General features: G+C 38.5%; 1 protein-coding gene across 15 annotated transcripts in view; it reads right to left on the bottom strand.

The window, feature by feature from the left end:
• The window catches only part of LOC105280271, a 67,508-nt gene that overhangs the window by 47,606 nt on the left and 6,872 nt on the right, over positions 1-13,030 (bottom strand). Inside the window, exon 2 of one of the 15 annotated variants that reach the window (XM_011340665.2) lies at positions 2,099-2,139. The exons of the other annotated variants lie outside the window; for them this stretch is intronic. Within the exon in view, the coding sequence (XP_011338967.1) occupies positions 2,099-2,125 (27 nt within the window). The 5' untranslated portion in view covers positions 2,126-2,139. The remainder of the gene's footprint in view (positions 1-2,098; positions 2,140-13,030) is intronic. 15 annotated transcript variants of the gene reach the window in all.

Genomic DNA, 13,030 nt, shown 5'->3' with positions numbered 1-13,030 from the left:
ATGCGGATATCAAACTCGACACGCTTTCCGGAATCGATGCGTATGACAACTATGTACAAACGCGATTATTCGAAGGTTAAAGTGGAAGGAAAATGAATGAGGGAATAGGGCATCGCCCTCGGATAAAAAGCATAAAAAGTGGAAAAGAAGAAAAGAAAAGAAAACGAAACAAAAATAGATTGACAAAAGTACATTTGTGAATAAATGGAGTTCAGGAACGGTCGCCTTCCTCGCGTTAACTCAATGTTACACATTCTCTAAAGAACATGATGTAGCATGTGCTCTGTATTCTTTCTCTCTCTCTCTCTCTCTCTCTCGGTGATAATATCATTTCCCAATAAACGAATCAGAAAAGTATCATTATTGCTGCGAATTTGCACCTGCATAGGAAAATCGAGCATTATACAATTACGTCGCATCTTGCGCGAGTCTTCGTTTCGTCCCGGAGGAACACCGGGAAGCTGCTACGAGGTATTCAGAAGTACGTTCAGATCTAGACAAGGACGCTTCCTCCTTCCGTTCTTTTCATACGCTGAAAACTACATAGTGTCACTTTCGCGTTTTTCTCCCCTTATAAGTCCGTCCGCGATGGATGCGCGTTACGAATAGGGGAGCATTTCCTGCTCGCTCCATGCGGCTCCCGAGAAATGACTGAATAAACGTTTCGCTCTTAGGAGTACTTCCTTTTCGAATGGCGCGAACAAAAGCACGGCAAAGCACTCTCGGATTGTACAGTCGTAATACCAATCAAAACTAAACATAACATGTCATATAAGCAGAAAGAAAACGTCAACGTACGTTCTCTAAAAAAAACGCGCGTGCTTAAATAAAGATCCGTGTCATCCACAAAATGTTATAGCAGAAAGATCATCAGTCTATCTATTTTGTAAGATTCGAACGAATGTTGGGTAAAAGGAAAATCCGGAAAAGAAAAAGTAATGACTTTCCAGAAAGTCGTTACTTTGAATTTCGAATCAGAGACTGGTTGATCCCTTGACATGACGCGAGTCCACGGCAAACCGAGTAGTACAGCAGCATCGTATATCAGGCGCTAATGCCTTACGCTCATGCGCGCGAACTGGAATGTCGGAGGTCTCGTCAACGAAAGTAATTTCGTTTCTTGATTAATTTTCCGGAGCAGCGGTCTAAATCCCTCTTCTCTCCGCGTACAATTTTCTCATCCCTTCACCTGCTTGCCCGCCTTTGCTATTAACGTAGAGAAAAGTTTCCAATGCATCTCTATGCAACAATTGTAAAACGCAGCGACGAATAACACGTGAATTCTACAGGTTTCCAAAACATTTTTCCAAAATAACTTGACACATCTCGACGAATAATCGAACATTCCATCTAACTAGACAGAGTGACGCAGAGTACATCCGCAATTTATAAACTGAACAAATTTAGTCACAATATTTGTATGTATCCCGAGCGTTCTCGTGAAAACATGAATAAGCACTTGCGCAACTCACGCAGACATGATAATGAACATTCCATACTATCACGAATTTGTAATTAAATCAGCATCAACTTCACTCAGTCTTGGCAAGCTGTGATAAGCTAAGTTTCTACCATTTCTACAAAATTAATTAAAGATTTGCATCGTTGACTCGTCTGGCCGATTCGTCGAGTGTAAACGGGTTCTTTTATATATTTACCTTCTTATAATTATATTATTTATATAATGTTGATGCAAATAAAATTCAGAGAAAATATCAAGTCAACGACAGTTGCAAAGACATTATACTTGTAATCATGAAATCGAAAAATACTCTAAAGATGCGATAAACAGACGTTCGCTCTACTTTTTGACTTGAGAAATTAGAGATTAGAGAACATTCTATAGTACTTACATAACTATTTATAAGACAAAAAGTAATGCGGTAAAAGCGAAACAGTTCTCGATATTGGTACATTAGTATCCGTGCGTTGAGTCACATCTTGGCAAAGCAGATATCAGTGTGGTGGTGCGTTTCATAAATTTGTTTTCTTTTCTTAAAGAGAATTTATGAACAGTTAAGTGCAATATAAAATGTATAATATAAAGTTTGCGTGCCGTGCTTTGAGCGCTTCACCCTCACACTCGACATATACTTACAGGAATGAAACATTTGAAGAACAGCATGATAGGTTGTACCCCTGAAATTTGTGAATTCACAACTGAGTATCATTAATCCATTCGTCGAGCAACGTGCACGACGCGACGCATTAAAAATATAAATCACACTAACACAAAAATTATTTTCGATAGATACGGAATAATAAAAAAGAGAAAATCGCGTAAACTCCTCCAGTCGTGAGTAACAAACTGTATCTGCTGAACCATTACGTTCAAGTCTTCAAGAAGAGTGCCTCGCATTATTGGTACCATAAAAGGTTTATGCTTTTCATACGGGAAAATAATATTTACTCTTTAACATCTGACATTGTCAGTCCGAAGACATCTGCATGAAGCAAAAGTAAATTATCGATTTACGTTTCGATATTTATTCAAGATAAGATACATTTATTAATCGTTTCTTACAATAATTATTTGAAGGGAAATTTCATACGAATTTATGAAGAACATCACTAGATTGCATTCAGAAATTTCACTATATATGATATATCATTTATCATTAAGAACAAAAGATCCATTTCGTGCACGCGTTTAATTATACTCTGATTAATACACACAATAAAATTAGAAGAAAGTTTTTAAGCATTCAGACTTTTATGGATGTTCACGAGCAGGATTGAGAAGAATATATAATTCCAAGTACGTAGGAGAAACGTCGTTATGAATTCGTTATAAATGATATTCCAATAATTAGCAGAAAATTACCAAGAATTATTCATGGTACATTACGGTAGGATTGCAATATTGTATAACTAGAATATTTTTACATTTCAATGATGACCTTTAACAAGTTAAACGTTCCTGGTCTCTACGTTTTTGAAACATCCATAATTTCAGCTGCGTTTTTTCTCGATGATCTGTTGCGTCGCGCCCGTTCGTGAAAACAATATCCACCGCAAATATTATATTTTCCGAAAACGAAAAGAAGCGTTTCTTAAAAGCGCAGGCGCGCTTTGCGGATTGCCGCAATATCCTAAAGATCGGGATCATTCTCAAAGATCTGACGGGCGATGTCCTAATTTACGACGAGATGTTTACGTCGAACCACTCTGTATACATAGAGCCACGTAACTCCGCTGCTTGGAAACGCTTGATGATGACATTAAGGGTATTCCTAATACCGCATGGGCCACACAGTAGCCATGAAGATCTGACATAGTGACCATAACCGTCGCGTAAACATGAGTTTACGTAATAACGTTGACTTAACGGCACGGTCTATATCTATACGTATGCACCACCGAGATATTTAGAAAACATTTCGCGCTACTGCGCATCTGTCCGATATCGAGATATTGCGTTTTTCGCCATTAAGTCAAAATTTAAGTAAAAATAAAGATAAATCAACAAAAATCACACGCAATTGCGTAAAGGTAATGTTTTTAACAGGAAAATGAATGGAACAAAAAGAGCATCTTTCAGCAGTCCGATCCGTTTGGCAACGAGTGGTACGAGAAAAGTTGCAACTTGTACAAAGTAGGATGCGTTGACGTTATCGTAACGTAGTTACGCCATCTCCATTACGCCGAACCGTGAATAGAGTCTATATGGTTTCCGAGATACGAGTACAAAGGTCCGTAAAGATGGGTGCAGCCCCTGTGTATCCAACATCTCTACTCATGACCGGGGTGACCGTAGCCTACACAGTAATGAGATAGAAAGCACTTAACCCGTATGCACGACACGTGCCTAAGGGCTTCCTTGGCTCGTGGCCTTCTTGTAGTTACGGTTTAGACGCTAAACTCTAAAACCATCTTGTGTTTGCGGTAGCTTAATCGTGAACGTGCTGATTGTAAAAGCAAGAGGGTCGATATTGAAAAATTCATTGATCGCGTACAGCCTCACTGACGTTCTTCTACATAAGACACTCGTTTTGCCTTTACGATCGTAACAACCTCCGTTTGAAAACGACTGTTTTTTTGTATACTTCGTTTTTAGATATGAAATCGGATCGATAAAGAGCAGATGTGATCATTATGTTATTTTATAGAAACGTACGTGCGCGTAGCTTTTGAATAATGCAACTTTTGAATTGAAATTGAAAATTGTATTGAAGAGGTCGATGATTCTTGGCACGGGCCAGGTCAAAATCCTACAGCGATAGCTTTGCCATGAGTCAGCACGATTTTCAAGTGCGCAAAGTCCCTCTCTCAACGGAAACCGCAATTGCCGTGAGGTTCCAAGCGTTCTAAAATTCCAATTATGCCTGCATTCACGATCCGATAAATTACGGTTGATGTCACGTCCTGCCCGACATTGGCAGCACTGCCGACAACTCAACTGCCGATATTCTTAAACACCAAGTAGGGGGTGTCACGTTTTAATAAAACTATCGTCGAGTCGACATGTCGTGCTTTATCATCCACTCGTGAAAATCGAAACCGATGTGTGGAAAAGATATCTGAAGGAAAGCCTAGAATGTTTATCTTCCGAAATCTAATGCTCTCTACCGTTTCCATGGGATTTGTCTAATTCCTTCATCTTAGTTAAGCGTCGGATAAAGTTGGATAAAGTAAAATTATCCGAGAGATAATTGCTTCACTCTGTCTCTTCCTAGATCTTGGTACCGAGCTGTAATGCAAGAGATAAAATTCGCTAATCTAGGGACGAAGCTCGTTAACGCCAAGAAAACCAGATATAATGGATAATTAGGCGTGCCTAATTAATCCAGTCCGGATAGAGTGCTGCTTTTTAAATCATGCAATGTCTGGTGACATTTCACGATTGGACATGCGCATATTGTACGTAATTAATTAGATTTGAACCAATTAACGTTTAGCGGAGCAATGCAATTAACAAATGAATCACCTAACGCATGTAACAGGGAAAGGTGCCACAAACTTGTATTTTAACAAATGTTTCACAGTTGGTCGAGTTCATATTCAAGCTCCATAAAACATGCACGTTCATGCGTGTTTCAATCGTGAGAGGGTCATTGGGGAGAACATGAGAACTTTTACTGTAATGAATTTAAACAATTAACACAGTTAGGTTACACTTGGAGTGGACATTTCGTGCAGCGGTATTACACGCGCAATCATCTAAAGATAAAAACTGTGTCAGCTCGAACTAAATTTATATTTGTCAAAAAATTGCGTAAATGTCAACCAAGTATTGTTCCAATTTTCAAAATCTTGAATTTTGATGAATCCCAGGCTATAAAGCAGTTTCAATGCCAATATTCAAATAGAATCTTGGCAAGTACACGTATGCACAATTACACGATTCAAATAGATAAATAAAATATATTCTCTTAATTTGAGTAGAGATTTAAAATTATGTTAATTAATTAATTGTGTTTCGAATTATTATCAAAGTCGCGACATTAATTCATTAGCTTTGATATTGTTCATTCACATCGAGGTCATTTTAATCATATTAATAGCGGCTAGCGCAATATTGTATCTTGCTCGTATAATCCATTAAGTAATATAATGCATGCAATAAACGCGAAATGCTACGGAGTTACTCGCTGCATCTAATCTTTGCGTGTCATCGAGCTGTTTGCTTAAGTAGCAATTTAAAGAGCACTGAGATATACCATTTACTCGTTACTGTAGTAGTAGGCGATTGCCGAACCATAAAAAAACCAATCTAAATAAACTCAATGTTATAACATGATTCGATTGCACAATTACTGTTTATTGCCGCGGTGAGCTATACGCAGTCATACAAATTGAAATTACACTCGAATTGCATTCGACACCCACGAAACTTTTCCGACAAATCAGCGAATACACAGCGTTGCAATTCAAACATTTCTGCTGATTAATGGGACGATTACACATATGACATTGCATTTTCTCTTTCTTTTCCTTTTTATTTCTTTACACTTTTCAAGGCCGCTATACTTGTTTTTGACATCATTTGCCGAAAGTTACACAACTGACAATTAATAAAGTATTTTTTTTAAAGTATATAACTACATATATTTCAGGTCGTACGGCAATGTTTAGTCTTTCGTGAAAATCTAAAGTTTCGATTAAAACGTATAGAATATAAAAAATTAAAATATTAAAAATTTGAGATTGATATGACGGATAATTTTTTTTCAAGTAAAATCTTTAAATTTTAGCTTGAAAAACGCAATCAAATAACAATATATTTGCAAAGATGACAGGATCCGGCGCCGAAAATCTGTCGCGTAGGGGCTTCAGTGGTTGATAAATCCAACGGGAACAAATCATGTCACACGCGCTGATACGACATTCGTCAAATATTCGATGGTCGCAGCCATAAAGCGAAAATTGCCGCTGGCACCGTCACTGCGGGATACGCAATTAGGAAGCACGTTACATTCGGCAAGCAAAAACTCCGATGAGTTTTTTCATCAGTCGATTACTTCTCCAAACGCGTACCCCATTCTTTCTCTTTTCCTTTCTTTTTTTTGTAAATTGTTCCTAAAAACAAATAGTTTGCAAGAACCGTTTTTTTTTCTCTTTGGAAAGTTTCTTTTATAAAATTTTTACGGAAAATCAGCGAAAACTTATGTGTCGACCGACGTTCCGGCGTAAAACTTGTAAAGGTTCTCCGCTATAATGCTTTCAGTAGCAAAGTTATAGCGAAATTATGCATTTTTGCCATGTTACGTAACGCCTCAACATTTAAGATAAAGACTATTGCAACAGATCTCCATTTTACGCTCCGCGTCTAAAAGCAAGATGGAAATGTCTGGTAAAACGTTTTTATTCTTGTCTACCCTCAACCAAGTAATTAACTACCGTAGCTTTAGTCTAGAATACGGTTCATTAATTCTGTAGTACGAAACTTGCAGGTCACATAAGAAAGCACATTTCAACAGACTAACGCGGATTACGCTCGTTTTCCTCTTAACTGTAAAAACAACACGTACCTGTGACAGCATCCACTTTGTCCCTCAAATGATGTCAAACCACAGATTAATAAAATACATATATAATAAATACATATTCTATTGATATCCATCTACATCTGATTCGCGTTCACGATTATCGTACCTTGTTAATTGTAGGCATAGCAGCGCCTATCAGAATACCACGTTATAATTTATTATTCAAATTGATCACATGTAGGTCCCTATTAGTAAATCTCTGCATGATTTAACTTTTTTTTTGTTCAATCTCCATTTATCTCAAACATTACATGACACGTTCGCTTTTAGTAGGACACTCAACTGGAGTATATTTAATAAGATTTTAAGTCCTGGTTTTCATTCTGCCCTCGTGTTTTGAACGTCAAAAACACTGCTGTTCTCCGAGGCAGCGTTGCAAAACCGTCCGTGCTGCGTTTAAGCCGAGTGACGAGTCTCGTATGCCTGACACAAGTTACTACAGTATACCAGATATACTATAGTGATGATACTATAGTGATACGTGTAACGAAAAACAACGGCAAAAGCGTCATCTTTGTTACCAAGCGCACAATGTACCGGAAAATTAGCATGTACGCTTAACTAAAGACACGACTTAGCGTACTTGCACGTTCAAGTATGTAAATGCCCCATCTGCGCCCTACAGGAAGATGCAAATGATAGCGGCTTCGTGTATCTACTCAGCCTGATACTTAGCCTGTTACGTTATCGACGAGGTTTGCGATACCGTCGATATCTAGATGCAATTTACTCTGTTAGCATATCCGAAGAAGCTCGAATAGCAACATTTTAATGTTTTGTAAAAAATAACATTTTAATGTTTTGTAAAAACACGTAAAAGGTATCTACGTATGTATACCCATTACCCGCGCATGTAACGACGAACATGCACGAAAATGGTTTACATTTCTCAAGTTCGTCCAAGAAAAATAGATTCGCAAAAACATGCATTAATTTTGCAGCATTATAAATCATGGTCGTTTAATGCAATATAGTTTCTCGCACGGATATTCTTCCTCGTACAACAAAAGCTCGTTCGATCGCGCGTTTCTTTTCTCTTTTTCCTCTTTGTATTCTCAATTGTTAAACGCACATTTGTACGGAAAGGCTCGCGTGTCATCCATTCATTATGATTGCCAAAACAAGTACCTCCGTTCTCATTTTGTCTGGTCCGAAATCTGGAATAAAGGATACAAGATTTACGCGCATATGCTTTGAAATGTGGTGCAGCACACACGTTATCACGTCAATCTTCTTGCATGATGTATTACGAGCATATTCTCTGAGAATATTATTATATTATACATATAACTAGAATTTAATTTTACTATTCAGTTCTATCGTCATCTTTCCGATTCTAACCCCATCATCAAGGCATATATCATTAAAGAAACACAAAAATAGCGATTAAAGCCAACCTCAAAAGGCTAACATTATTACGGGAAAAAAATTAATAAAAAAATTGGATAAAATTTGTAGAAGCTCATCGCGAAGACCTCTTCCACCTGAATCGCATGAATGACCAGCGAGAGAAAAGTACTCTCGATATCTGAAGAATGCAATTTTTCAACGTCAGTGAATCGAAGTAAGAACATTAACGAACAATTCTCGTCAGGATACAAGCGCAAAGTCGATGAAATGGAAACGCGACACGTGAGAAACTTTCGAAATGAACAGGGATCAAACAGACAACCAGCTCTATCGGTTGCGAAACTAACTTACATATAGTTTCTATTCACTGCGATTTTACCGTGCCATTTATTTCCAATATCTTAATAAAACTATGAACGGCATGAAGATTCATTAGAGTCACTTGAAATCCGGGTTATCAACAAGCGATATAATTTTCTCCGATCAAGGTATCAAAGATATATTTTTTTGTCATGACCTCTAGCTATACCTTTGGTCTACGTTATTAAATTTCGATTAATTTATCAGAGAATATCGTGTATATCGTGAAAAATAAAATTTGTCATGTTGCTAGAAAGCAAAGCACAATACTAAATAAAATATAAAATTGATCCCGTTACACATGACCCACAACTGAAAAAAGAATCGTAAGAGATAAGAAACAAAATAACGTTCCATTTAGTCACGTTTTCAGTTTCAGCAAACAACGAAACATTGAGATTTACTAAACAGCATTGAAAGCTGTAATATCGTACGCAGTATATATGGTATACTCGATATATACAGAGCTCTTTCAACCAGTTATAAAAACTAAATGCTCCGTTGTCGCAAGCCAATACTTGTGCAGCTGACATGCGCGTCGGAAATTACAGGGACATGAACTCACATTTTAACCACGTGTTCCAGCTAAACGATTTCACTCGATATACCGCTCCAAGTACTCAATTTTGTAACTGCAAACGCCATTTCTCTTTGACACCTTTCACCGGTACGCATGATATTTACATCGATTGCCTTTTGATTCCAGGATGCCATTTATTTGACTTAACAGAAACGTAATCGATAATACATAAATAACAACCTTGTAAAATGCAACATACGAGTATTTCGTATGCTGATAAAGTCGCGAATAAAAGTAGAGTCACATCGAATAACGCGATAACGCCACTATACGTTTTTAATGAAGGTAATATAAAAATATCTTTTATTTATATCCATGTTTATGTTCATATGCATATGATATGCATATATATATATATGATTGTGTTTCAGATTTTTACTTAACATCTCCTTTGTATTTCGTATTCTCCGCGATTCTTTATAAGCCATATTGTCTAGAATGAAATTTTAGAGGGAGATTTAATTTCTACATACACGCATATTTTTCCTATTCAAACAACGCATTCCGATGTAGAATATGAAAAGTTGAAAATTTCAGAGATATTTCCAGATAATCGAGCGTGTCAGGCAAACGCAAGTACAGATCGGAGTCAAGAGCCTGCGAAGAGAACACCGAATATTTAACACCATACGACGGATCAATCGTGACCTAGTATCTCTTTCGGCACATTGGGAAAATAGAGATGTACCCAAGGGCTCGAAGGAGGCAATTCGCGCGCGTCTCGCGTAAGGGTGGATGCGATCGAGGGAAAAGCGCGAGGTAAGAAGAAAAGTCGGGTATATCTCGCATAGTACGCGGCCAGAGAGACAGTATACCGTAGGGAAAGACGAGGGAAATACGATTGGTGGGGATATTGATCTTCCTTGGGAGTTGCCATGTGCAACGTCGTGACGGTCCTCCGTTCGAGCGACTTCGCGATTCTTCTTTCGAGACAGCACCGCGTCGCGACGCCGCCGCTGCCGCCACCACCGCCTCGCCGTTTTCCCCCTTTCGCGTTCTTCGTCGTTTCCCATCTCTCAGCAATCCCGAACCTTGGGAGGGTTCCGCCTTTCTCTACACGTTCTCCCAGGAGGTCGCTTCCCAACGCTCTGTGGGTCGCACTCCTCGTACGAAGCCCATTTTACTCTCCCACTTTACCCCTTTTCCCGACCTCTTTTTTTTTGCAACGCCGCAGGTGCCATTTGGCACGCACTTAGCACCAAGGATAACGGGCTCGTCTCTAGACACCAATAATCTACCTACTGAATATTTCCCTCGCGTGGAGAAACGGCACACTAAGGAATATGTAATTCTTTTACCCGTAGAACGTTGCTATAGTGGTATAGTCGAGAAAACTAACTATAATTCTATGTAATAAAATAATTCAAAAATACATAACTGTCGAATAAAAATCTTGTTCAATTGTTCAATTGCATGATAGAGAGATGAAGGAGTTATATTAAATTGAATAGTTTTATGGTGAGATTCGCGCAACTATTTGTGCACATAAGCACATTCAGGAAATGGGGCTACTCGATCGTACATGAGGCATGCACCGAGAATTTCGCGAAGCACCGAACATCCGAAATGGGAACCTACTCTGCGCAAGTTCTGACAGAGTGTTTGGCATAGCAAGCTAATCGAGAGAGAGAGTGAGTGTGTGTGTGTGTGTGTGTGTGTGTGTGTGTGTGTGTGTGTCTCCTACCGAATCATGTCACTTCTAGTTGTCAGCCGAGATTCTCTCTTTGCAGAAAAGTCCGTTTTGGTACATTTACTCTGTTAATCTCAGAAATACCAATTCCAGATAAAAGCGTTTTCCTATTTATTTGAAATGATATTCATCAATTTATTATTTCACAGTAAAAATAATATTAATGTTAATATCAGAAAAATTTGCAGTTTATCATCAAGTAGACACTGTATTCTTCTAAATATATTCTTCTGACGTTATAAATTTCATATTTCTTTAAAAACGAAAAAACTTTGACACAAAGAAAATCTGCTGTTTTCAGTAATAGTTGAAACAAACAATACATATAAATAAGAGCACGCATATCGCAACATATTTCCTATGTTATCGATGCAGCTACGATTGTTTGTTGATTTTCATAGAAGAACACCAATCGTTTTCTGTTTTTCCGGGTGGTTTCCAGGATGTGAAAATTGTTTCCACAGCAAGGGAGAGAGTAAATGATATAATTTCAGTTTTTGTGAAAATTCTCTCTCTTTCTCGATATTGCAAAGATGGTTACGATTAAATGCACTCAATGTCACTCGGCAAGTTAGGTAATTTAACTCTGACTCTAAACTAAATCAAATCGGTTTAGTTCTGAATCGGAAAAATCGTCATCTGAATTATACCTCAACTTGTAACGTAAGTAGAAAAAGAAATTTTAGTAATCCCTCTCTGGAGGTACTTTACGTTTGGCCGCGACAAAGGGCAAATTGCACCAACAGCCACGAGTAACAAACTTGGGATTAACGTCACTTGGATTTCTTTCGAGAAGCTGTCTCCTTTAAGATTGTTTTACCTCTTTTCTTAATACAACATATTAAAACTGATATGAAAAAATGAGACTAAATTTCTACAGTCGAAAAATCAAATTGAAAGTAAACGGTCCAAGACTTGAAATCTGAAGAGAATTCTCTCAAGATTTCGAAGAAAAGAAAAACAGTCAGTTTATTTAAATCGTGCGTATTATGATTGTTTGAGACTGGTAAATTTTGCCCCACGGTTCGCCGTAGTAGCGGGAGACAACGCAACGGTGGTTTTTCACTTTTCCAAGTAAACGAGCGTACATATTGCGCCTGGATCGAACCTCTCGCAATATTCTGGGTTGCGCGCGAGTTCGAGCTGGTAACGTATACGCGTAATTAAAGTGGCATCGTTGTCACGCGATGTAACGCTAACCACTTGTTCCGGTCTCTCGCAGCTCTCGTCCCGCAGGAGCACTTTGTGCGCGAACGTTCGGAGGGCAATCAGGAATAATTGGAGAGCGCTGCATAGACGATGCGCGCGAGCGCGCACGTCGCGTCTCATGTCTTTATTTCTGGTGAGCATGTATTACAGAAAGGTTAAAGAGTACGCGACACGAGAGAGCGGTGCACGAGGTTACATATTAATTTACACTCCTACCCAACGAAATGTCCCGATTTGTACTCAGCGATAGTCGCGTTTCCAATTTAATCAACCGCGCATCCAGATAACGCGATATCGATTATCTCTACCGATCTAGGCACAACGTCCGAATTTTTTTATTGGATTATCTCGCCCAATTTTTCTGGCCTGTTACTAGATCGCGCGGATGTTTCGTGCAAATATTTATATCTCGACGGAAAATGGAAAAATAATATCTTTTATGCAAACATACTGGTTTTCTTTTTTTTTAAACAGGTTTAGAATCGTGATTTATCAACGTTTCTGCAACACACATGCAGGGCCTGCAATGGTTGTGTTCGACAACTCTAGACGCGTGTTTTTAGATTGGGCAAATTCTACTGTACGGATCGTCGCGATAAATACCGGCTCACACCTATCGATTCGCTTTCTAGAGGCTAACACGTGTCTCGCACTGCCTCTATCGCTTCTCTATCCCTGATCATGTTTGTGCAGCCGCATTTGACGTGTTTGGACGAGGCCGGCAAATGTAAGTAGGCACAGCCATTGTTCACCACCGCTAAGGTGGTAGCGCGATATATCAAGATGTCACTTTCTTCTTGAGAGCGCAAGATGGAAGATTTTACCGATATTGTCTCTTACTGATATTATATC

Source organism: Ooceraea biroi, chromosome 1 (assembly GCF_003672135.1).
Source record: "Ooceraea biroi isolate clonal line C1 chromosome 1, Obir_v5.4, whole genome shotgun sequence".
NCBI classification, from domain to species: Eukaryota; Metazoa; Arthropoda; class Insecta; order Hymenoptera; family Formicidae; genus Ooceraea; species Ooceraea biroi.
Note: the sequence above shows the minus strand (reverse complement) of the source record. Positions and strands in the feature narration are given on the sequence as shown.